At 43.5% G+C, this 26,348-nt stretch overlaps 1 protein-coding gene across 1 annotated transcript in view; it reads right to left on the bottom strand.

The window, feature by feature from the left end:
* Positions 1-241: 241 nt before the first annotated feature.
* The window catches only part of LOC310794316 (CSC1-like protein 2), a gene marked incomplete at both ends in the record, with an annotated part of 30,668 nt that continues 4,561 nt past the window's right edge, over positions 242-26,348 (bottom strand). The window contains 18 exons of the mRNA XM_083656296.1: positions 242-454; positions 1,608-1,691; positions 2,060-2,175; positions 3,554-3,721; positions 4,457-4,562; positions 5,850-6,012; positions 8,045-8,110; positions 13,664-13,750; positions 13,997-14,103; positions 16,107-16,260; positions 17,012-17,149; positions 17,735-17,868; positions 18,063-18,186; positions 18,878-18,958; positions 19,811-19,881; positions 20,741-20,849; positions 21,780-21,831; positions 24,347-24,489. Coding sequence (XP_083512422.1) covers positions 242-454; positions 1,608-1,691; positions 2,060-2,175; positions 3,554-3,721; positions 4,457-4,562; positions 5,850-6,012; positions 8,045-8,110; positions 13,664-13,750; positions 13,997-14,103; positions 16,107-16,260; positions 17,012-17,149; positions 17,735-17,868; positions 18,063-18,186; positions 18,878-18,958; positions 19,811-19,881; positions 20,741-20,849; positions 21,780-21,831; positions 24,347-24,489 — 2,116 coding nt within the window. The remainder of the gene's footprint in view (positions 455-1,607; positions 1,692-2,059; positions 2,176-3,553; positions 3,722-4,456; positions 4,563-5,849; positions 6,013-8,044; positions 8,111-13,663; positions 13,751-13,996; positions 14,104-16,106; positions 16,261-17,011; positions 17,150-17,734; positions 17,869-18,062; positions 18,187-18,877; positions 18,959-19,810; positions 19,882-20,740; positions 20,850-21,779; positions 21,832-24,346; positions 24,490-26,348) is intronic.

Genomic DNA, 26,348 nt, shown 5'->3' with positions numbered 1-26,348 from the left:
TTTTATATCTCAATGGCTCTGGCCCGGGGTTACTGGTGCACCTCGTTGGCTCCTCCCCCTTCTGGGCCTGGGGCTCCTGGTGCACCTCGTTGGCCCCTCCCCCCTCTGGCCCGGGGCTATTGGTGCACCTTGTTGGCCCCTCCCCCCAGCGGGCGGGGCTACAGGTGCATCTTGTTGGCCCCTCCCCGCGGGCCTAGGGGCTACTGGTGCACTTTGTTGGCCCCTCCCCCCAGGGGCGGGGCTACTGGTGCACCTCGTTGGCAATCAGACTGTCCTCTCCTGACTGGAAGTCTGCGTCGTGGTTGATGCCGCTTCTTGTATTCAGCAGGTCGTCGTCCTGGGAGGAGGAGCCTCGGTCGTCCTGGGAGGAGGAGCCTCGGTCCTCCTCACTGCCTCCGCCCGGCTCGTCTGAGCTCGGGTCCTGCAGAACCTGAGCGATATACATCTGCTGCTGCTGTGGAGACACAACACACAGAGAGTAAGGCCCAATCCCAGTTCAGCCCTAGGCCCTACCTACCACTTAGCCCTTAAGCCTCCGTTTTGTGCGTTCATGTGGAGGGGTCGGGTGTCCCGAGTCTTTTTTGCATCAGACCTACCTAGGGTTAAGTGGGAGGGCTTACTGGCCCTTGAAACGGAGATTTTACAGACTTTTACTTCCTTATATATCAGATCAGAGAATAATTCATACCAGGAGTCGATACCATTTTGAGTTTTCTGTTGAACTTCAAGTTGATCAATACGATTTACCAGAGCATTACAAACAACACATACTGGATGAAAGGAAATGATCTGGAAGTGTTCTGGGTCTTCGCTTACCATGTACATTAGTCTGACCGTCAGATATATCACTACAGACATTCTGACAGGAATGAAAATGTCATACTCAATACAGAGTGGTCAGGTATCCTACAGCGATCACCAACCAGAGAGATACAGTCAACACCCACACTTTCTGCCAGCTCATTTGGGGTAAAAACATTTTAACTCAAGGCGTGTGTGTGTGTGTGTGTGTGTGTGTGTGCGTGCGCGTGTGTGTGTGTGTGTGTGCGTGCGTGCGTGTGTGTGCGCGTGTGTGTGTGTGTGTGTGTGTGTGTGTGTGTGTAGGCAGTCATGGGGAGAAATAATATAATCAACAACTGCTTTCCCTTTAGCAGAGATTGAGGTGAAGTTGGATATTTTTCGATTTTAAATACAATATTTTTAATCTTTTAGGAATTCCAACAAAGTTCCCCCATGTTTATTGAACACAGTGTCTAAGTTGGACCTGGCTGTAACATGATTCACATCCATAATAAAGTCTTCCTCACCAGCAACACGACTATTTCAATCTCCACAAATGTAAACAGCATCAGCGTCCGACAAAGCAGACACTTGAGCTAAAGAAAGAATGGGAGTCGCGTCCCCATCTAGAACTCTCAGGAGCCAAATAACAGGAGAAAATAACAAAACAATATTCAGAAGCTTGGAGCACAAATCTCAGTCCCAGTATGCCGTCGACCACGAAGATAGGGCCCCAAGTATGCTTTCACGTGTTTTCTCTGGGATGTACCATTGTTTGTACTTTTACCAAATTAAAAATCGATTCAATTCAAGTTGACATCCTGTACCTGAGATTTATTAGTGGGGGAGGAGGAACGACGAGCGGGGCGACCATTTTCTACTCCCTCCATATTGTTCTCCTTGGTGTCAATCTGAAAGAGAGGAGACAGATAAACTGGGTTAGAAAGATGACTTCAGAAAGACAACAGTCTCTCAGGACAGACGCATTGGCTCCCACAATTTATAAAAAATACTCCCAAAAACTAGCCTACGTCTGTAGAAACGTAGCCTACGTCTTTGTAGGTCTGAAAGTGCAAACACAAGCTTCAGTTATGTTTACATGTGTCGTGAATACCATTGAACTTCCTTCTGGTCTTGTTTTCTTTGGAAGATGACAACGTTGTCCAGATTTGAATGGTCTAAAGTACAGACTGTCTCTGGAGCATTCAATGATTGTGGAAGAGATAGACTGGCTTGACAGACTAGAAAGCAGAGGGCCTACATTTCCTACTACAAGTACCTTGTAGTTGTGAGCGCTGAGGTACTTGAAGTGTCCGAAGCAGACGTGCGAGAGGCAAACCACGATGGTGATGATCAGCACCACCAGGGTGAACATGGACGTCGGCGTCTTGAAACCTGGGAGGGGATTCGCCATTAGCAGGTAGCATGTGGAGCTACAGGACAACTGCAGTAAACCTGGGAGGGTGATTAGCCGTTACCAGCTAGCATGGAGCTACATGGGTAACTGCAGTGAACGTGGGAGGGGATTAGCCGTTAGCACCTAGCGTGGAGCTACATGGGAAACTGCAGTGACACAGGCCACACTGATCCATCAGAACACAGACAGATAGGGCTAGGCAATGTATGAATATTATATCAATATCGTTATATGAGACTAGATATCATCTTAGATTTTGGATATTGTAACAACATGTAATATGGCACAAGATGTCTTTTCCTGCTTTTAAAGGCTGCATTACAGTGAAGTGAGCAGAATCACAATCAGCTTTATTGGCCAAGTATGTCGACATCCTCTTGAGCTACTTCTGCTCTCACTCACAATGTCAAAATATAAGCGATGTGATGTAGAATTTTTGAGATATTAACGTTTGTTTTGCACAACTCATACTATTAACTGCCGCCGGGTTCCGCATTTCTGGGTGGCAAGTGACGTCACGCTGATTCGTCTTATACAATAAGTATGATGTAAAGTGACCATTATAAATATGTATATAGGAGAAATAATACCTATGTACAAACTAAGTATATGTAAACAACACTGGATTGTAAACAGGCTATATATACAGTAGGTTAGATATTGCACAGTTGTTGACAGATCTATATAAGCAATGCTTTGGTACAGTAATTGCACAGTTATTGAGACAGTTATTGCCTTAGGGTAGTGCGTGTGTGTGTGTGTGTGTGTGTGTGTGTGTGTGTGTGTGTGTGTGTGTCGGGGGTGAATTTTGTGCACGAGGTAGGTGCAACATGTAATGTGATGTCATTTTCTGAACTGAAGCCTCTTTTAGACTGGCCCAAAATCCCACTAATATCCACAAACTAAACTAGTGGCATTTTCTTCAGTCTAAAAGTTGCCAAGCCGGGCCGTTTAGCCGATAGAGCGACCCTGCAAGTGAGTTTTTTTAAACAACTCTCGCCAGATCGGCAGAGGGGGCAGAGCAATGACCGGGACAACAGGCAGAGGGGGCGGAGCAATGACCGGGACAACAGGCAGAGGGGGCGGAGCAATGACCGGGACAACAGGCAGAGGGGGCGGAGCAATGACTAGGACAACAGGCAGAGGGGGCGGAGCAATGACCGGGACAACAGGCAGAGGGGGCGGAGCAATGACCGGGACAACAGGGGGAATTGGCCAAGTACAATTTTGGAGAAAATGGGAGGGAAATCAGGAGGGGGAAAAGAGTAAGGGTCAGGGGTCAGAGTTGCCGTCAGAGGTCAGAGCTCAGGGTCAGAGTGGTACCTGTGCGCACGGTGGAGAAGAAGAGAGTGGTACCTGTGCGCACGGTGGAGAAGAAGAGCAGCCAGAAGAGGCAGAGGATGGGAGCTGCCACCACCTGGGTCACAGCTCCTGAGTGGATCTTCTTGTCCAGCTTGGAGGGCAGGTAGGCGTAGTACATGTTGTACCTGTCCACCAGGTGCTTCAGCAGCATGTACATCAGACCTGAGGAGAGCAGAGCGGGAGGTGAGCTGCTGCTCCAGACAAGGGCATTCAGGAATACTGAATTTTAGTAGTCAATCATCGACTACTCCAAAAGTCGAGGTAGTCGACTAGTCACCAATTTCAGCTCGGGCAGCATTTGATTGGCTGCACGTGGTGGGATTAACGTGGGCAAAATGGCCAACAGCTTTAGATTAGCTAACAAGCTAACGCTAAGCTACTGATGTTATCAGACATGATAGACATTAAAAATATGAATCAGGGTTTGGGTTTGGGTTTGGGTTAGGGTTAGACCGAGCACATCCGGGTTAGGGGTTAGGGTTAGGGTTTGGGTTAGGGTTAGACCGAGCACATCCGGTAGGGTGAGCATAATCTGTAAGCCGAGTACATCCTGTACCTACACCGGAGGTGGTTGAAGCATACAAATGTTCGTAAGCACATGCTAAGAATTTCGTAAACAAAACAAACAAAATGTAATGTAACATTTGTGGTTAAATCTGCTCTTTTTAATCAATTTTAAATTGTATTTCGCACATTCTGTAGTTCACATATTTTTTAGGCCAATTTCAAACATTCTGGAAATCATCTCGCGATCCACCCAGTGGTGTCCCGGGACGACCTCCACTCTGGGTACCACTGTGTTAGAGCAGAAGTAGCTCAGATGCTAACATCAAACAGTATCTGGGTGGAAAATGTTTCGGGACGAAATGAGTGCCGGTACAGTGTGTCTGAACTCACCGAAGGGGACGATGATGGGACAGGTGATGCTGTAAGCCATCACTACTGTGAAGACGTTCATCATCCAGGCATAGGCTGCTCCAAACTGGAACTCATATGCCTGGTGCTGGAGAGAGAGAGAGAGAGGGAGGGAGAGAGAGGCAGAGAGAGGGAGGGAGAGAGAGGCAGAGAGAGGGAGGGAGAGAGAGGCAGAGCGAGATCGAGAGATATAGGGAGAGAGAGACAGGGAGAGAGAGAGAGAGAGAGACAGACAGACAGAGAGAGACAGAGAGTTTCAAGTTTACTTGGATACCCATTAGCTACAGCAGTGGTTCCCAGCCTGAGGGTCAGTGAGCCAGGAACCACGTTGAAGGCAGTTGGAACAGCAGCCAGTCTCTTGTGCCTCCAGCCGTGGTGGTCGCCCCTGCATGCATGGAGAGCCTGCAGCAACATGGCACCTCGTCGCCAGCGGCAACGCGCCCGACTCCCTGCGTCGCAGCCGGCCAGCCAGAGAGTCACCTGACCAGCCAGAGAGTCACCTGACCAGCCAGAGAGTCACCTGACCAGCCAGAGAGTCACCTGACCAGCTCAGCTCATCTAAAGTCAGGCAAAGTGACCACGCCACTATTTTCTGCTAACTTGAGAGTGCTGCAGCGATGATCTTAGATTCAAACTAGGTTCTAACAGGCTTTATATAAACTAGGTTCTAACAGGCTTTATATAAACTAGGTTCTAACAGGCTTTATATAAACTAGGTTCTAACAGGCTTTATATAAACTAGGTTCTAACAGGCTTTATATAAACTAGGTTCTAACAGGCTTTATATAAACTAGGTTCTAACAGGCTTTATATAAACTAGGTTCTAACAGGCTTTATATAAACTAGGTTCTAACAGGCTTTATATAAATAGTGTCGCCTGCTGTTTCCAACCAAATAGATCGCATTCCTCATTTTCACTTTTTTTCATTCCCCTCTCTCTTCACTGTCCATGAAGTTGAACCTTATGCTTATGATACTGTCTGAATTTACTATGCTTACGGTCTAATACGTATATTTTCATATGAGATAAGTATCTTGAGTTTTTCCATATCATGGTGAATGTTTATTGACACTGAAACGAATGAAGCTGTTTGTGATATATGGATAAAAAGAATTATACAGAGAAGGTTTTTTTGCTTTTTCTAAAAGCAAGTGGCACCCCTCAACATGTTTTCTGAAGGAAAACATTTATTCTAATGATAGATACATTATCATAATTCATCATTTCCACCTCGGTATCATTCATATCATTCAACGACTGCATATTGAATATTCCTACACTAAAATCTAATCTAGTAAAGCACTGTATAATCATGCTAGTAAGTTAGTAAAGTAAACCACAGTATCATCATGATAGAGTGCAAGTCTCTCTCACCCTTTTGACATTGCGTCGGTCGGCCACGGAGCGAGCCAGGCAGAGGCGGATCATGTACAACAGAAGGCCGGGGATCCGCAGCAGGTCCATGGCGTTCCCGATGAACGCAGAGGCGATGACGTAGTTCACGAAGAACGCTCCGTTGTCCGGGAGGAACACACACCTGGAGAAGCAGCACACATGACACTGCGGTCTCTAAACGGTTAAAGGAACAAGACAACATTTGCGGAGATTTGCCTATTTGCCATCTTCCCGATATTAAGAGGAGAAGATAGACGCCCTTCTCTTCTCTGTGCGTGCAGTAGAACGTATCCCCTCCTGCTAGTTAGCTTAGCACAATGTTCTTACAACTCCATTTGGATTAGGTAATTAGGGCAATTACCTAATTAAAGAATCTGGCTCTCGCCCGTATAATGGCATAGCTGTGGCCGAACACAATTCTGCTCACTCACTCACACACAGACATACACTTTACATTCTTATTATAGGATTATTTTAGGATTTTCATTATAAAAATCATCTTCAAATAATCTGGCAGATAATTCTATGGCGGGAAAACACACTTATCCCTGGGAAATGTTTTCACTCTTTTATCATTTACTTGGTGTAGACTGTATGAGTGAAAGAAAGTATGAGGAGGTGTGGATTGTAGAGTAGACTGTATGATGAGGTGTGGATTGCAGAGTAGACTCTATGATGAGGTGTGGATTACAGAGTAGACTTTATGATGAGGTGTGGATTACAGAGTAGACTTTATGATGAGGTGTGGATTACAGAGTAGACTTTATGATGAGGTGTGGATTACAGAGTAGACTTTATGATGAGGTGTGGATTACAGAGTAGACTTTATGATAAGGTGTGGATTACAGAGTAGACTTTATGATGAGGTGTGGAATGCAGAGTAGACTCTATGATGAGGTGTGGATTACAGAGTAGACTTTATGATGAGGTGTGGATTACAGAGTAGACTTTATGATGAGGTGTGGATTACAGAGTAGACTTTATGATGAGGTGTGGATTACAGAGTAGACTTTATGATGAGGTGTGGATTACAGAGTAGACTTTATGATGAGGTGTGGATTACAGAGTAGACTTTATGATGAGGTGTGGAATGCAGAGTAGACTTTATGATGAGGTGTGGATTACAGAGTAGACTTTATGATGAGGTGTGGATTACAGAGTAGACTTTATGATGAGGTGTGGATTACAGAGTAGACTTTATGATGAGGTGTGGATTACAGAGTAGACTTTATGATGAGGTGTGGATTACAGAGTAGACTTTATGATGAGGTGTGGATTACAGAGTAGACTTTATGATGAGGTGTGGATTACAGAGTAGACTTTATGATAAGGTGTGGATTACAGAGTAGACTTTATGATGAGGTGTGGAATGCAGAGTAGACTTTATGATGAGGTGTGGATTACAGAGTAGACTTTATGATGAGGTGTGGATTACAGAGTAGACTTTATGATGAGGTGTGGATTACAGAGTAGACTTTATGATGAGGTGTGGATTACAGAGTAGACTTTATGATGAGGTGTGGAATGCAGAGTAGACTTTATGATGAGGTGTGGATTACAGAGTAGACTTTATGATGAGGTGTGGATTACAGAGTAGACTTTATGATGAGGTGTGGATTACAGAGTAGACTTTATGATGAGGTGTGGATTACAGAGTAGACTTTATGATGAGGTGTGGATTACAGAGTAGACTTTATGATGAGGTGTGGATTACAGAGTAGACTTTATGATGAGGTGTGGAATGCAGAGTAGACTTTATGATGAGGTGTGGATTACAGAGTAGACTTTATGATGAGGTGTGGATTACAGAGTAGACTTTATGATGAGGTGTGGATTACAGAGTAGACTTTATGATGAGGTGTGGATTACAGAGTAGACTTTATGATGAGGTGTGGAATGCAGAGTAGACTTTATGATGAGGTGTGGATTACAGAGTAGACTTTATGATGAGGTGTGGATTACAGAGTAGACTTTATGATGAGGTGTGGATTACAGAGTAGACTTTATGATGAGGTGTGGATTACAGAGTAGACTTTATGATGAGGTGTGGATTGCAGAGTAGACTCTATGATGAGGTGTGGATTACAGAGTAGACTTTATGATGAGGTGTGGATTACAGAGTAGACTTTATGATGAGGTGTGGATTACAGAGTGATATCTGTGCAGTAACTCACTCAAACCTGACGGTGGCATCAGCCAGGAACTTCTTATCAAACAGCCAGCGGAAGAACACATCCAGACTGCAAGACAGAGGCGGAAACACTGTGATATTCAAACACGGTGACCATCAAACACACTTTAGATATATATATATAGATTTAAATTTAACAAACACAGAAAGACAAATACAAAAACCACAAACAACTACAAGAAAAACCCCACCCACAAACCCACAAAGATATTAACTCGCAGTACTGCTTAATCAACAAGTGAACAGACTCCACCACCCAGCACAGAAAAGACAAATGCAACCTAGACATCATGGTGACGCATCATGAAGCCTTTGTAGACCACGCCCTTCCGAGGGTGAGGTCACTGTATTGAGACACAGCTATAGATTGTATAGGTTGTGCTAGTTATTGAGACACAGCTATAGATTGTATAGGTTGTGCTAGTTATTGAGTCACAGCTATATATTGCATAGGTTGTGCTAGTTATTGAGTCACAGCTATAGATTGTATAGGAGGGTGTGGCCGCTGTATTGAGACACAGCTATAGATTGTATAGGTTGTGCTAGTTATTGAGACACAGCTATATATTGCATAGGTTGTGCTAGTTATTGAGTCACAGCTATATATTGCATAGGTTGTGCTAGTTATTGAGTCACAGCTATAGATTGTATAGGTTGTGCTAATTATTGAGACACAGCTATTTATTGTATAGGTTGTGCTAGTTATTGAGACACAGCTATAGATTGTATAGGTTGTGCTAGTTATTGAGACACAGCTATAGATTGTATAGGTTGTGCTAATTATTGAGACACAGCTATAGATTGTATAGGTTGTGCTAGTTATTGAGACACAGCTATAGATTGTATAGGAGGGTGTGGCCGCTGTATTGAGACACAGCTATATATTGTATAGGTTGTGCTAGTTATTGAGACACAGCTATAGATTGTATAGGTTAGGTTGTGCTAATTATTTAGACACAGCTATAGATTGTATAGGTTAGGTTGTGCTAATTATTGAGACACAGCTATAGATTGTATAGGAGCGTGTGGCCGCTGTATTGAGACACAGCTATAGATTGTATAGGTTGTGCTAGTTATTGAGACACAGCTATAGATTGTATAGGTTAGGTTGTGCTAATTATTGAGACACAGCTATAGATTGTATAGGTTAGGTTGTGCTAATTATTGAGACACAGCTATAGATTGTATAGGTTGTGCTAGTTATTGACACACAGCTATAGATTGTATAGGTTGTGCTAGTTATTGAGACACAGCTATTTATTTGTTTATTTAAACGGATCCCCATTAGCTGACGCCGTAACGTCAGCTAGTCTTCCTGGGGTCCAAGACATTAAAATACATTTAATACAATAATAAAACGTTATCAGTGTATTACAAAGAACTAATAAAAATTTGAAAAAAAAAATCATTTTTACAAAACTCTAGTATTGCATAAAAAAAAATCAACAATAAGAATACAACAGATTAAAAAAGCACTATCAAGCTGTTATGTAAGAGTGTTAAGTTAAGTGTTGAGTGTTAAGTATATGAAGCCGAAGTTTCCTTTTAAAACAGGCTTTTTCTCTGGTGTTTCGAATCTCATTTGGAAGACTATTCCAAAGTACAATAGACCTACAGTATAAAATGCAGCTCTCTTCATGGAATTGGACTGTGGTCGAGGTAAGCTTATCTGTCCATCACTCGCCCCCCGAGTGGAATATGTGTGAATATCTGTGCAGCAAGTTATGTTACTATAAAGAAATGTAGGAGTCTGGGTGTTAATGACTCTATGAAAAAAAATAAGTAAACTAGCAGAAAGTCTTTCTTTTACACATGGCCAAGTAAGACAGTCATGCATTTCTTTCACACTTGTTCTATACGAACAACCCAGAACCAGTCTGGCAGCCTTATTTTGTGCAACTTGTAATTTGTGAAGCAGAACATTAGACACAGATGACCATACTACTGAGCAGTAATCTAAATGACATAAAACCAGTGAGCACACAACCTGATTAAAGAGCTTTGAGGTTAAAAATGGTAAACACTTTCTTGTTATTGCCACAGCCCTTCCCATTTTGGAAACCACCCTGTCAATATGTTCCGACCATGACAATTTGCAGTCAAGCCAGAGCCCTAGAAGCTTCACAGTTCTTACTTGTTGTATTGTTTGACCTTCTATTTGTAAATGTATTTTAGGATTCACGGGTAACCTATAATTAGATCCAAAAATTATACAAATTGTTTTTGAAATATTAAGAATAAGTTTGTTATTTTTTATCCACTCATATATTATGCTAAGCTCACTAGACAGAACTTGATTGAGCTCCGAACATGTGGGGGCTGCATAATACAGGGTTGAATCATCAGCATACATTGTTAAGTTGGCCTTACTTATTGCATACGGCATATCATTTGTAAAAATTGAGAATAGAAGTGGTCCTAAGCTAAGCTATAGATTGTATAGGTTGTGCTAGTTATTGAGACACAGCTATAGATTGTATAGGAGGGTGTGGCCGCTGTATTGAGACACAGCTATAGATTGTATAGGTTGTGCTAGTTATTGAGACACAGCTATAGATTGTATAGGTTGTGCTAGTTATTGAGACACAGCTATACTGCCCTACAAATCATGACCGCAGTAACTACGCCAACACTGAAACTGAGAAAAATGGCTTTAAAGTTTTTTGACTGTCCAGCCAAATTAGATATAGGTTGAAAAGTGGCAATGCGCTTATTAAATATGTATATGTTAAAGTATTTTTTGGGGGCAAAACAATTATCAATTACTTGACCTATGACCCCAGAAATGCAGATACGGCACTCTGTCTGTGTATTACCTTAAACAGATGTGTAGGTAGTACAAGGGAAAAGCGCAGTAACTACAATCTAATGTGCTTCTCCTGTCTTGTTTTTCATGAGACAATTGTAATCGGTTTTGATTTCGATACCACATCATATCTGTATTTAATTGATTTATTGTTTACATGTTTAAAACATTTAAATGGATGAGTAACAGATACATTCAGGGAATCCTGAAGTCAGTTGATGTAATCTTCACCACTGGTGTTGCTTTTTGGTCATCATTCTGACACAATTAATTAATGAGCACAGTTGTTTTATTATCTTAATTTAGAACAGGTTTTCTTTACAAATCAGATTAGCTTTTCAGATTGATAATTCATACAAGAACATATACAGTATATTACATAGCATATTACAATTATTTTGAATAAAATTAATTACAGACTGAGTCTGAATGCTGATAATTTATGCAGCAATGAAAAAGATTGTCCTGATGAGCTAGGTAGTGATACCAAACAATTATCACTATCTACAGCCAGATTAACACTTCCCAGTGGAGTGGACGATCTCTTATGGATTATTAGCTAGGAATACAGCATTTACAATTTTAAAGACACTGAAGACTCATTCATTAACAATTTGGACAGCTGTCAGTGCGCTCTCATATTGGGAATTGACTGGATTAACTAAACAGATTGTGCCATTATGAGTGATTGATATGTTGGGCTTTGTTATGGAAAGAGCGGGAAAATTGCAGTAACTACAAAATCCAACCAAAAACCAGTCTGAACCGCAGTAACTACACCTCAAAGTGTAGTTACTGCGTTTATCTCTGTTTAAGTCCAGCTGAAGCTCTGTGAAAGCAAATCAAAGTGCAGTAAGTGTAGTTACTGCAGTTTTGTCTGGTTTTTGGTTGGATTTCGTAGTTACTGCAACTTTTATACTCTGTTTTCTCAAATATAGAGCAAGACTGAACTTAGAAAATTTGTCACATGATAAAACAGATATCTAAAAGTTCAATTTCAATAATAACTCAATTTTGACCAAAATTGTAGTTACTGCGGTTTTGATTTGGAGGGCAGTATAGATTGTATAGGTTGTGCTAGTTATTGAGTCACAGCTATAGATTGTATAGGTTGTGCTAGTTATTGAGACACAGCTATAGATTGTATAGGTTGTGCTAGTTATTGAGACACAGCTATATATTGTATAGGTTGTGCTAGTTATTGAGACACAGCTATAGATTGTATAGGTTGTGCTAGTTATTGAGACACAGCTATAGATTGTATAGGTTGTGCTAGTTATTGAGACACAGCTATAGATTGTATAGGTTGTGCTAGTTATTGAGACACAGCTATAGATTATATAGGTTGTGATAGTTATTGAGACACAGCTATAGATTGTATATGTTGTGCTAGTTATTGAGACACAGCTATAGATTGTATAGGTTGTGCTAGTTATTGAAGAGAGAAGCGTCTGCACATCCACTATGCAAACCAGGTGCTAGACTAACAAAGCTATACGTTGAAAAGAAAAAAGTCTGCACTCTGGAGCATACTTGAAGACATGGAGTTTATTAACGTTTCGGTTCAACAACCTTCATCAGAATGGAGACAAACAGGACAAGCATTCACATATATGGAACAGCCCAGCCAATCACAGCATCTCACCTAATAGCCCACAGGTGTGCTCACTAATTGTTCAGAGGGTGTGTCCATAGGTCCTGCTCCATCATCACACTCCACACGACCGACCACAAAACACATCACAAAATAATGCAAAATGCATAATACAAAAAACAATGCGAACACAACACATGTTTTCAAGACAATGGGGAAGAGACCAAACGGAACTCCACTACCACTGAAACATAGTTAATACAATACAGTAGAAATAAAGTTAAGGAATGTCAAAATTAACCAAAATGCAATGAATAGGATTCAAAAGCCTGGCAATCAAGAAATTAAGATAACATAGGTAGAAATTTTTTAAATTTTTTAAAAAACCTAGCAATCAAATTTTTTTGAGATAACCTAGGTAGAAAGAACAGAAAAACAAGAAAAACAATGCCATACAATATCCCTGTAATTGGAGGGAGGGGGGGGGGGGGGGGGGGGTGTAGTTTGGCCTACAGAAAAGGTCTGAGGTCAAAAGACTCATTTAGCCCTCTAGCAACACTATCCAAAGTGGAGATCCAAAAAGCCTCTCTCTTGAGAAGTAAAAGATTGATATCTCCACCTCTAGGTGGCGTCGTGACCTGCTCAATACCTATATATTTGAGTGATGAAAATTAAAAAAATTTCTACCTATGTTATCTTAATTTCTTGATTGCCAGGCTTTTGAATCCTATTCATTGCATTTTGGTTAATTTTGACATTCCTTAACTTTATTTCTACTGTATTGTATTAACTATGTTTCAGTGGTAGTGGAGTTCCGTTTGGTCTCTTCCCCATTGTCTTGAAAACATGTGTTGTGTTCGCATTGTTTTTTGTATTATGCATTTTGCATTATTTTGTGATGTGTTTTGTGGTCGGTCGTGTGGAGTGTGATGATGGAGCAGGACCTATGGACACACCCTCTGAACAATTAGTGAGCACACCTGTGGGCTATTAGGTGAGATGCTGTGATTGGCTGGGCTGTTCCATATATGTGAATGCTTGTCCTGTTTGTCTCCATTCTGATGAAGGTTGTTGAACCGAAACGTTAATAAACTCCATGTCTTCAAGTATGCTCCAGAGTGCAGACTTTTTTCTTTTCAATGTGCTAGTTATTGAGACACAGCTATAGATTGTAGAGGTTAGGTTGTGCTAGTTGGTCTCACCTGCTCAGGCCGAGCGACGGCCCCAGCAGAACCATGAAGATCAGGAAAGTGTAGCATTTGTGCATCGTGGTCCTGTTCTCCCCCGACCTAGACACACACACGCATGCGCGCACACACACACACACACACACACACACACACACACACACACACACACACACACACACACACACAAGGCTGATATTTGATAATAGTGCAATCCACTGGTGGCAGGACAGTAAGAAACTACAATAATCACAGCTGTAGTGAAAGGTGTCATTTGAAAGGACAGGATGTGATGTCACACTGTACGTGCCAGGTACAGTGTGACATCACATCCTGTGCAGGTACTACCTGGTCCAATGAGCTTCGAAGAAGGTAGAGTAGTAGACGATGGTGGGCAGCAGGGCGGAGAAGGCCCACAGCAGCAGAGTGGGGAAGAACTGCGTGACGATGGGATTCTGACAGCAAAAACAACATTCACTTTAATAGCGTTTGGAAACCAGGGGTATGTGTACTCCTAGGGGTACTTGAGCAGCTTGCAGAGGGGACATGCAGGGCTGTAGTGGTGGCTAAACGCACGTAAACGGCGTTTACGTACCTTTTTCAATGCTCTGCAGCGTTTAGGCACCTTTTAAGATCGTTTACTCACATGTTTAAATCGTTTATGCACACTTATTATTGCACGAGTTTTAACACGTTCGCGTAAACTCCGTTGATGCGGAGACCACGCCAAGCACGTCACACACCAAAAGAAAAGAAAAGAGATTACACATGGGCATGGTACTGACCAGGATCTCCGCGAACCGTAGCCTATTTTTGTGGAGCGCTCCGCGGGAAAGGTACACGGCCCCGGTCACGTTGGTGCCTTTATCGAGCTGTGCTTGCCTGCCCAGACAACGCTCCCTTCAAACAACTTAAACGGTGCCATTGTGCCAGCGATGCGCAATGCGCATTTGGAGACCAGCTCATGGTGAGCTGAACATAGGTAAGGTTGGTTAAAAATGTGTGTCCGGAGTGGGGAAAATCATATAGGCTCACCGTTTTACAACTGAAGAGTGAATCATGATTGATTTCCCTCTGATCAAGTAAAGTTTGTAACATTAGGTGCGTGCGAGTCGACTTGAATAGTCCAGGTGCTACTGTATAAAGCCAATATAATACGACCATGTTGAAAACTATCTAGAAACATACTGGTGTTTGTTGTGCCGAGATTCGTAGCCTATAAATAAATATTGGCTGACTAAAATTTAGTGGCCAGAGTGGCAGAACCACTTTTATTTCCATGTACAGTATGTTGTCTACCTATCCTTGCCCAATATGTTTGTGGACAGTTTGAATTATATATTGGTATTCAAGAATCACAGATTCAATCTGTCTACATACTTTTAGCTATAAAGCTGAAGCTGACAATCACAGGTACAGTGTGTGTGAGAGAGAGAACTATATTACTCTTCAAACTGTATATACTGGGTTCATACAATGTCCTTTAAAGTAGGCTACCTACTACTTTTCATACCTGGAGAAATTCAACAAATGTTCAATAAATACATTTTATATTGATTGTTTATGCCTAATTATTTGTAAAGTCACAACACATTAGAGATGTGTGTAGTTCATTTTGCTCTCAAATGCACCAGGTTGATGAATTTTACTTTAAAATGTAAAAAAAAAAATCTTCCGGGGGAGAATCCCCCCGGACCCCCCTTGAGGGGCAAGGCCCATCCCATAGCCAGCTACTTTTTCTATCTGGCTGGCTACTCAGAAATGTGGGGGAACCCCCTGATATACCTTATAGGGCTATATGATTCAGATTAAGTTGTTCTATATACTCTCATATTTTGTCTTGTATATCGGTCACGGAAGCTTATTTATCCGCCGTTATAACACTGCCGGTGCCGCGTGAGAAAGCTGCCTCGAGTCAAAAGTATAGTTTACCCACCTTTTTTTTTTACCACTACAGCACTGGGGACATGGAAAGATTGGGGAGTACAATTTATTTCCAAAATGAAAAAGAAAGACCCGACAGAGTACAGTGCCGAATTTTGGACACCCACATAGTCATAGCGCCACCTACTGGCAACACAAAACATGATTGATCTCGAGAAAAGTTTGTCCGATCAACTTCAAACTTGGCGGGCGTGCTGCTGGGGACCCAATGAAGTGCAGTGTCGAATTGTGTGCAATTCGACCAATCACAACATGGCTTTCATGTATCTCGAGAACCGTTCATCCAATCGACTTCAAACGTGGGGAGTGCACTGACCCGACAGACCCGACAGAGTGCAGTGCCGAATTTCAGCATGAGTTTATTCACACCCCAAACAAAGTGTGAGCATGGTCTCCAGAGTCTCCACCTTAGGAATGAGCACGTGAAGCACACTCACTTTTAGTTATCATTATTATTCTGTTTGTGGTTCGTATTATTAGATACTCTGATTGTAAAGGTGTTGGTGGTTCTTACATTGAGATACTCCACCGGCTTCGTGACGTTGAACTTGTCCATGGTGGAGATGATGATTGCAGGTGTGGTGAGGAAAAAGAGCAGGATGAAGAGGATGACGTTGATGATGAAGCAGCGGATCCACCAGGAGACTCCGCCCAGAGACAGGTGCTCCCTGCAGAAAACACATCGCATGACCCACATCACATGACCCACATCACATGATCCACAGCAACCAATACCACACCTCATCCTCTGATGGTCGGCAGAATAAAATGTTGGCATTATACGTTTCTGCAATCCACGGATATGTTGAATATCAAACTTTCTGAAGCAAAAATGCGTTGCATTTATAGATACGTCTATATCTGTGACCACAGATGGATGGACATCACTAGCCACGGAGGCCTATGTGACACTCACTGCACATTTTATAAACGTTTAATAGTAAGTTTAATATCATTTTCTCGTGTAATATCCGATTCAATGCATTGTTACAACAGAACATTTGAGTGGTTGGACTGCCCTCTAGTGGACAGAATGGTATGTAACAACAACATGCTTATATAAAAGTATGTATAAAAGCCTATAGGTACAGAGAAATAGGCTAAATTTGAGCATTAGAAATTCATAGAAAATTTAATAAAGCACTGAAAATCAAATTGGATTATAGAGGAAGATTGACAGCCCTAGTGTGTATGTGTGTGTGTATGTGTGTGTGTGTGTGTGTGTGTGTGTGTGTGTGTGTGTGCGTGCGCACGTGTGTCCGTGTGTGTGTGTGTATGTGTGTGTGTGTGTGTGTGTGCGTGCGTGCGTGTGCGTGCGCACGTGTGTCCGTGCGTGTGTCCGTATGTGTGTGTGTGCGTGCGTGTGCGTGTGTGTGTGTGTGCGCATGTGTGTCCGTGCATGTGTGTGTGTGTGTGTACCAGCGGACGTTCTGCGGGTCGGGGGCGTACGACACGCTCCAGTTGTAAACATGGAGGCTCTCGCTGAACTGGGACGAGCGAGGCTCCTGATGACACTGACAGCCGTGGACCTGACACGCATTAAAGTCCTTCAAGATACTGGGGGGGGGGGGGGGGTGGGGGGGGGGCAGAGAGAGAGACACAGAGTGACAGTATTGTTAGTTCTAGTGTTTTTCAAAATGACTACATTTCCCATTATACTAACTACAGGGTTTCCGCTATAGCATTTAATAGCTGCTAAATCCTCGCCGCCGCTGCTTCAAAATAAGATGAAATGTCATGAAAAATGTCATTAAGTCACTATTACACGAGTCTGAGAGCTGATTATTTTGAAACGCAGGCGTATGGCCGTCAGGGAGAGAGAAAAAAGACAACTGCACATGGGACTGTTGTTTAGGTTCTCGTTTTAACCAATCATTGTTCAGCCCCAGATCAATCCGTGTTTAAAAAGCTATCTGAAGACAAAAGTACAAAACTGTCTGTTTCAAATCAATACGCAAACTATTTAAATAGCCATGGGCATGCCATTGCCCCAGAAACTATTGTTAAAGTGTTGATGAGACTGACTTAACAGTTGACTGGTTTGATTTGAAAATGCCTTATACCAAGAAATGGTGACTGAGTAACGTTACAATAGTTACCATTCAAAGGTTTGGAGTCTATCTACATTTTAGACGCACTCACATGGCGGTCATGGCTTCATTCTGGAAGGTGACGAAGGCCATGCCCAGAGGTTTGGTGTTGACCTTCTCCTTCTCCTTCCTGTACTCCTCCTTCAGCTTGGCCTCCAGCTTGGTGTAGAAGCTCACCGCCTCCTCCTGCAGGTAGAGGGCAGAATCACAATCACTTTTATCGCCACAATATGTAAAGATGACAATGAGGAGTTTGTCTTAGTGTACTGTAAGTATGCAGTGTAGTGGTCACGTCATCATTGTCACGTGTGAGTCTGTAAACATCAGCCTGTCTAAACGCACAGCGCATGGTGTGCAGCCCTGCGTGTGTGTGTGTGTACCTCCTGGCAGCCTGTGATTGGACAGCAGCACAGGTGGCCACATGGCTTGGGGTTGATCATGGTGGGCATGTGCTCCTTGGCCAGAAGGTCAGTGAAGAACTTCTTACTGCGCTCCGTCTTCTTCCTGTTACACACACACACACACACACACCACACACACACACACACAAAAATTGACACAGGTCACGTAAACAGATGCAGGAATAAAGAGACAAGGTTGATCTCGGTTGGATCCAGCACCTAAACCGAGACCACGACCACGACCGAGACAGAGACAGAGACAGAGACAGAGACCGAGACCGAGACCAGACCAATGCGATACCATTTTCAAGACCATGACTCTTATGGCAGCTGCCGGAAGCCATTTCTTTCTTCTTCTCTCTCTCTCTCTCTCTCTCTCTCTCTCTCTCTCTCTCTCTCTCTCTCTCTCTCTCTCACCGTTCAGCATTTGAGAGCCATCAGCTTGGCGACTCTCTCTCTCTCTCTCTCTCTCTCTCTCTCTTTGTCTCTCTCTCACCGTTCAGCATTGAGAGCCATCAGCTTGGCGACTCTCTCTCTCTCTCTCTCTCTCTCTCTCTCTCTCTCTCTCTCTCTCTCTCTCTCTCTCTCTCTCTCTCTCTTTGTCTCTCTCTCACCGTTCAGCATTGAGAGCCATCAGCTTGGCGACTCTCTCTCTCTCTCTCTCTCTCTCTCTCTCTCTCTCTCTCTCTCTCTCTCTCTCTCTCTCTCTCTCTCTCTCTCTCTCTCTCTCTCTCTCTCTCTCTCTCTCTCTCTCTCTCTCTCTCTCTCTCTCTCTCTCTCTCTCTCTCTCTCACCGTTCAGCATTGAGAGCCATCAGCTTGGCGACGTTGTAGCAGACCCGAGCCTCCAGCACCGTGCAGTTCTCATACGCCTGTCTGAGGATCACAAACACAAGTCACATGACTCACAGGCAGCTCGCTGATTGGACAGAGTTTTGACTTCATCCAACACGACGGACTCATCTGCCTCTTCTTCTGTGGTGCTCACACCTGTTAAGAACACAGCTGAAATATATATATATATATATATATATATATATATATCTAAGAGGTCACTATAGACCTTATTCGATTGACGTCACTCACGTACGGGCACGCCCACCGCCGCCATGTTCTCGACATAGCGCTGCAGCTCTCAAGTGACAACCTATGTGAGAGCAGCGTTTATAGGAAGCTAGCCGCCGTTAGCATTACCTGTATCGTTCCTGTTGTGTTCGGATGGTGACCTGCGTTAGGCATGGCTGTAGTAATGACAGCAATAAAGTCCCTGTGGTTTGTTTCTATCTCTACCGTCCTCAGACGTGAAGGGAGCGAGACGGAGGATACGTCAGCAGCACAGGAGATGTGTGGATAGTTGGGAGAGAGACAGGTGAAACTTTCTGACAGCTCCTCACAGCAAAGTCTGTTCACCTCGTTTTTTCTTTTGTTTATTATTACAGGCATTAACGGCAGCATACAAACAACAACTCTGGGTTTTTATTGCTGTCATCACTATCGCTATTTTGTAATGAAACAGAAACGACAATAAGGCCGTTACTATAGTCGTCAGCTGCAGGACGGTATGTCAACAATATAGGGTTAGCGAATAAGGTCTATTGGAACATAATACACATAATAATAATAGAACATAATAATAAACTATTGTTTATAAGGGCTGACACCACTTGATGTGAAGCTGTGTTGAACACGCAGCAGAAGGTGCTGAAGCAGGAGAATAGAGGAACTTACTCAAAGTGCTGCTTGATGTGGGTCTCCTCGGCGTATTTGGAGATACCGTTGATAAATAAAGTGCGTTTCACCTGGAAGACAACACAGATCAGAGCTCAGCCAATCAGAAGCTGTGTGGCCTTCAGCTGCTGCTGGGAAACACCATGCTACAAAATATAGATGCAGGCGGCAATGACCGGGTCCAAGCATCTGGTGACACCTGGGTTAAATGTGAGATATACACACCAAATATTGCACATTTTGTCAGAGTTGATACCTGCACAAGTGCTCCAAATTTGGTTGAGATAACACAAGGAGATCACGAGTTGTGGCTCATTTTGGCATCTACAGTACAATGCCCTACAACTGACTGGCCTGTAGCAGCCACATGATATGGAAACAAAACAGTTCTCATAACTTTGAGTCTGGGGATGTGATCATGCATAAGGAATTTGGAGATGATTGCCTCAACGGTCTAGGAGGAGTCGATCACTGCTGGGGTGTCTCACCAGATCACTGCTGGGGTGTCTTACCAGGTTGTCCTCCTTGTAGTCAGGGCTTGAAATTAAGTTTTTTGATCACCAGCCAATATGGCTCCTAGATTTTAAAGTTACCAGCCAATCAGGATTTCCACTAGCCAAAATGTTTTTTCTTGCGATAAACCAGACTATCATCATCAATCAATCAATCAATTTTATAATTTTATATTTATATGGCGCCAAATCATATCTCAAGGCATTTCACAAACAGAGCAGGTAGAAGACCAGGCTCTTTATTTCATTTTTTACACCCAACAATTGAAACAGTTCTCACATGATGCACTGTTTACTGCGAGGTCATGTGACAATTGAAACAATTAAAAGTGTGTGTGTGTGTGTGTGTGTGTGTGTGTGTGTGGCGTGTGTGTGTGTGTGTGTGTGTGTGTGTGTGTGTGGTGTTGTTGTTGTTTACCAGGTCGTCCTCCTTGTAGTGCATCTTGGAGGTGTGTCTCCTCATGCTGTAGACCGTCAGCAGAAGGTACATGAAGGCAAAGGTGGTGTGGAGCCAGAGCAGGTTAGTGCTGAAACACACACACACACACACACAGCAGGTTAGTGCTGAAACACACACACACACACACACACACACACACACACACACACACACACACACACACACACACACACACACATTATATACACACATTGTGAAGATGTTGTCTGGTGTTCAATATGATTTAGGCAGACAGACATCTTAGCCCTGCTAACTCAACACATTCTCACTCCCAACTCGTCAATTACCATCGGTCGGTCAAGAGCCCCTGTCGTCACTTCCAGAAGAGAAAGGTAGCCCCCTCTGATACTTGTTTTGAACACAGATTGGATCTTAATCACGAGCTTATTAAATCTGTATGGCTGGATGTTCTTTTAACTAACACAAGCATTTATTTAGTGAGTTAGACAATTAGAAGTGTTGGAAGAATATTTTATTTCCTCTCATCTCATAAGAACTGTGATAATGTTGATGTTATTATGATTGGCAACTTCAATTTGGATGTTTCAAATCCAGAGCATGGAATATACAAGGCTTTAAAAGGTTTTGTCATAGCCTGATATTCAGAAGTGAGATGTAAGATGATTTGCAGGGTTCCTACATGCTTTCCATTTGAGAACTCCATATTTTTCCAGGCAGACCAAATGTTCTTGACTGGATGTGGTTTTGCTGCAGGGTCTTTGATATAATGCATGCTGACAGCAGCTGGCTCATAAGAGCATCCCTCTGTCTGATCATCAACACAAACTGTGGACTCCACAACAACATCAAAGATAGAATAATGTGTGTATCGGACCTGAACCACAACATTTTACCAACTCATACAGACACCCCCCCCCCCCCCCCCCCCCCCCCCCCCCCCATCCAAATTCCGTTTTAATACTTTTCCAGACCTGTGTCAGAACCCTGAATACCACAAATAAATCTGTGGACTCCGGTGGGAATGCCGAGCACTCACCCAGACTTCAGGTTGGCTATGGTGGTCCGTCCGAAGCTGTAGGCGTTGTTTTCTGGATCAACCAATCACCGGAGACGACAGAGAAGAGACAATAGATCAACCAATCACAGGAGACGATACAGAAGAGAGAACAGATCAGAATAATAATAATTGAATAATGTGTGTGTGGGGGGATACTGTAGCCTGCTACATTATTCGAGCGCCTGGCTGCAGTGCAGATTGAAGGTAAAACAGGGTATAAATGACATCTTTTCAAGTGTACTTGGCATCTCAGGGCTTGTGGAGACTTGGATTACGCCAGGTAAGCAGTATGGAAGCATTTGCGCTGGTCTCAATTTCTCCAAACTGGTACTGCGCCAGCTGCGTTCTACTGGATGTAGTACACTGACTGTCAGCAAGTACCTCATACAACCTCACATCAAACAATCCAAACTATCACTTTTTAAACTATTTTAATGCACAACGTGGAGGCAAAGAACCAGCCTACACGAAGCGGAGGGTATTTACCTCTGCGAAGTGTATTCAAATCGTTTAACGCACACCTAGGAGTTGATTATCCCGTTTATACCATTGTGATTTGCCAACAATATAAAAGAAAAACATTCACAAATTGTTGGTGCAGTTTAGCAATCAAAATCGGACGTTTTTCACAAGCCACAACTGCGTTTCCCTGATAACACTGGGGAAACAGACTAATACCTGGAACAATCATTACCATCCCATCAGCTTCTCATGCAATGGAAACGTTTGCTGCTCCAATAAATAGCATAGTACTTGGATACGACTTGGAAGTAGGAGGTAATCTAGTCGGCTCTGCTCATAGGATGCTTTGGCTCAGTTATGAGCCAGAAAGCTAACATTATGTAAAGGAAATAACATTGAGTATGGTTGACAAACACTAAATATAATTGACATTATTTAAAATAAATAACATTGAGTATGGTTGAGAAACACTAAATATCATTGGGCAGTATGTTTACCAACAACGCAAGCTAAGCTAGCTATCCAACCATGGCATTGTCCCCAAATCAATAGTAAGATTGTTTTAATAAGTTAAGAGGGACAGTATTTCTTGTGTGGCAAAACCACCTCACTTCCTGTCTCCTTCCTGCAGCTATACTTTAACTCTGAAGGCAAAACTGCCTCACTTCCTGTCTCGGTCCAAGCTATTGAAGTATCTTGACACATCTAGTAATCCCAATAGCAGCACGATGGAAATCACAGCCAGCAGCCAGCAGCTGAGTGGTAAAGCTGACTTATTCGGTCTCACATGTGTTGCTGTGGGGATGCAGTGTAAACGCAGCGTTTCACCATGCGGCCTGAAAACCAACCTTTCTGTTGGTGAAAAGTATGCGTGCGACGTGCGTGTGTCTGCGTCTCAAAACTCCTGCTAGCTAGTGTCCTGTACGGCTAGTAATGGTAAATGGTAAATGGCCTGCATTTTATATAGCGCTTTTATCCAAAGCGCTTTACAATCAGTAGATAGTCTACATTCACCCATTCATACACCGATGGCGGCAGGCTGCCACGCAGGGTGCCTACACACCATCGGGAGCAAGGAGGGTTAGGTGTCTTGCCCAAGGACACAACGACAGCAGCTGGGAGGGAGCGGGGATCGAACCGCCAACCCTTGCGTCATTGGCCGACCCGCTCTACCTCCTGAGCTAAAGCCGCCCCTAGCCGGCTAGTGCGAGCAGCGCTGCTAATGCTACAATGCCAGCCAAACACAGCTGATACGGTCCGAACGGTAGGACGGAAATATATTAGTGTTTCGGAACCTTGACTATACCTTGAAACCGGTCCCAGGCCTAGTCCAAACACAGTGCTAGCAGGGTCTGGTCCAAAGACAGAGCTAGCAGGGTCTGGTCCAAACACAGTGCTAGTGGAGTGGGGTCTACTCACGTTCCACCAGAACACAGAGAACTGGAGGTTACTACTAACTAACTGGAGGTTACTAACTAACTGGAGGTTGGTCTAAGTCTGTTACCTTCTTTAGAAGGTGGTCCTGGTGCTCCTTGGTTTAGGAATCCATCTATATTGATAATTCTGACTAAAATAACAGACAAGACCGATAAAGAAACACAAACACTAGTTTGTTCAAACATTTCTCACAGGCAGAACTAATCTGATTGGTTGAGTTAAACATCAGCCAAAGAGCCAATGGCAGAGAAGGAACGCTGGTCAAAACAGAAACAAGATATAGGCCCATTCGCGATGTTGATGTGAAGCAGCTAGCTAAAGGTAACTAGCTAACCTAGATAACTCAGTGTGGTCGATTGTATCAGAGATGGACAATAGAGATAGCTCATTCCAGGCTCCATCAATAGTGTGAAATGGTACCCTTTCGGTCTCCTAAATGGGCGTGGTCACCTCTCCCTTTGTTGGAAGTGTGGTGCTAACTTAGCAAGCTAACTTGAGCTAGACATCGTGAGTTCCCAAAACTCACTCACTTCACATGTAGCTTTAGCTAATTGCTCTCTCTGTGTGTGTGTGTGTGTGTGTGTGTGTGTGTGTGTGTGCGTGTGTGTGCGTGTGTGTGTGTGTGTGTGTGTGTGTGTGTGTGTTACCCAGCAGGTCTCCAGAGAAGTTAATGGGCAGGACGATGCCCACAGAGAGCACGCCGACCACGACGAGCAGCCCGATGATGTGACGCTGGAAGGACAGGTAGTGCACCGCATCTTCACCACACTTCTCTCTGATCTCCTCATCCCTGTGACGTGACATCACTCACACACACACACACACACACACACACACACACACACACACACACACACACACACACACACACACACACACACACACACACACACACACACACAGAGCCCTGGCATTAGACACGTTGTGGAGGGCTGACCCCTCTGACCTCCATACAGATTGGGATTGGGATGAAGGCTGTTTTATGCAGAGAGCTTTGTCATGTAAACTAGGCCAATATCTGTCTCTATATAGAAGAAATATAGCTTCACATAGTTTTCATATTTGATTGAGTCGTGTCTTACTCCGAAGGAGCTCTGTTCTCTACAGTGTCTTACTCTGAAGGAGCTCTGTTCTCTACAGTTAGAACTTACTTAGTCTCGGCTTCCAGACGTTTGGTGAGCGGCGCCAACAGCGCCACCTAACCACCAAACGTCTGGGAATTTACTGTTCATTTACTGGTTCAGAGCCCGGGGAGAACGGCCGGCAGCAGACACGCCTACATTTATTATTAGAATTTTATTTGGTAGCGGCAATGCAATGTTTCATAGTTCCAATATAGAGCAAGACACTGATGTGCTGCAAAGAGAGTTTATACCGGTTGTTTATTTTACAATAATTTTTCCTACCCGGAAGTGGTCCGCTTGCTACTGTGAAGCGCTGTGAAGTCAATGACTTCAAGTCATCAGCAGGCTCTGTAACGTCAGCCTCGGGAGTCGGGCTTATCGCTGGGGGAAAGACCTCTAACCGCCGGGGCCGGATGAAACATGTCCTATTAACAGGTTATGTTTGTTTCTAAGTGATTAATATGTTTCTCCGCAAACGTGACAGCACCGGTTCTGCATGAGCGTCACTGCTCCCAGAAAGCAGCACACAACGCTCATGATTGGTTCTCTGATGCAAGGCTTCCAACAGCACCACCTAACGTTATGAAAATATTTAAATAGTAATATTCTCAGTCTTAAGCTGTTTTCCCACATGCGTACCGGACCGACTGGCTCGAAACTGGTGAAATGTCTGCGATGACGGGGTCGCGCTTATACCGGTACGACGACGTTCCCACATGCAGGCATTAGACCACGAAGCCAGTGGGCGTTCCCCAAGGGTCGGTCCTTGGAACACTTCTTTTCTCATTATTCATTAATAATTTGCCGTATTTCTGTTCAAATCTGCACTCCCAGATGTATGCGGATGATGCAGTAATTTTCACCCCTGCCAAAAACATCGTGGAGGCCTCTCGCCTCCTAACATCTGCTGCATCTGAGGTACAGAATTGGCTTTTCAAATCCTGCCTTTTGCTAAACACCAAGAAAACGGTTTGCATGATGTTCACCAAACGTCCTCATGCAGCAACCCGCTCGAATGTTTTTTTCAATGATGTTGAACTGGAATTAGTATCCAAATTTAAATATCTAGGTGTGATATTAGACCCCACACTGACCTTTAAGAACCCGGTCAAAAAGGTTGCTAACTCAGTCAAATTCAACCTGTTCAACTTCAAACACATTAGGCACAGCACTAATTTGGTTGGTTCTGCCAGGACATTCTTACATGCCATGATATTCTCTCACCTGGACTACTGTGTGACCAGCTGGTCTCTCACGAGCACATCCACTCTCAAACCACTAGAGTCACTTTATAAAAGAGCACTAAAAATATTTGACAAAAAACCCCCGCACCTACCACTACTGCAACATCCTGGACAAACACAACCTATTAAGTTTCAACAATTTCATCTCCTTTAAATATGCATGCACCATTTTCAAGGCATTAAATGGCCTTGCCCCTCCCCCGCTAAATTAGTACATCCATCGGAGACCTGTATCTGGTTCCACAACCAGAACCACCAGAGCCTCAGTCAGAGGCGATTGT

The sequence above is a fragment of the Poromitra crassiceps genome (genome assembly GCF_964638095.1).
Source record: "Poromitra crassiceps genome assembly, chromosome: 19".
In the NCBI taxonomy this organism is placed as follows: Eukaryota; Metazoa; Chordata; class Actinopteri; order Beryciformes; family Melamphaidae; genus Poromitra; species Poromitra crassiceps.
The sequence above is the reverse complement of the archived record's forward strand: the minus strand, read 5'-3'. Positions and strand labels throughout refer to the sequence as shown.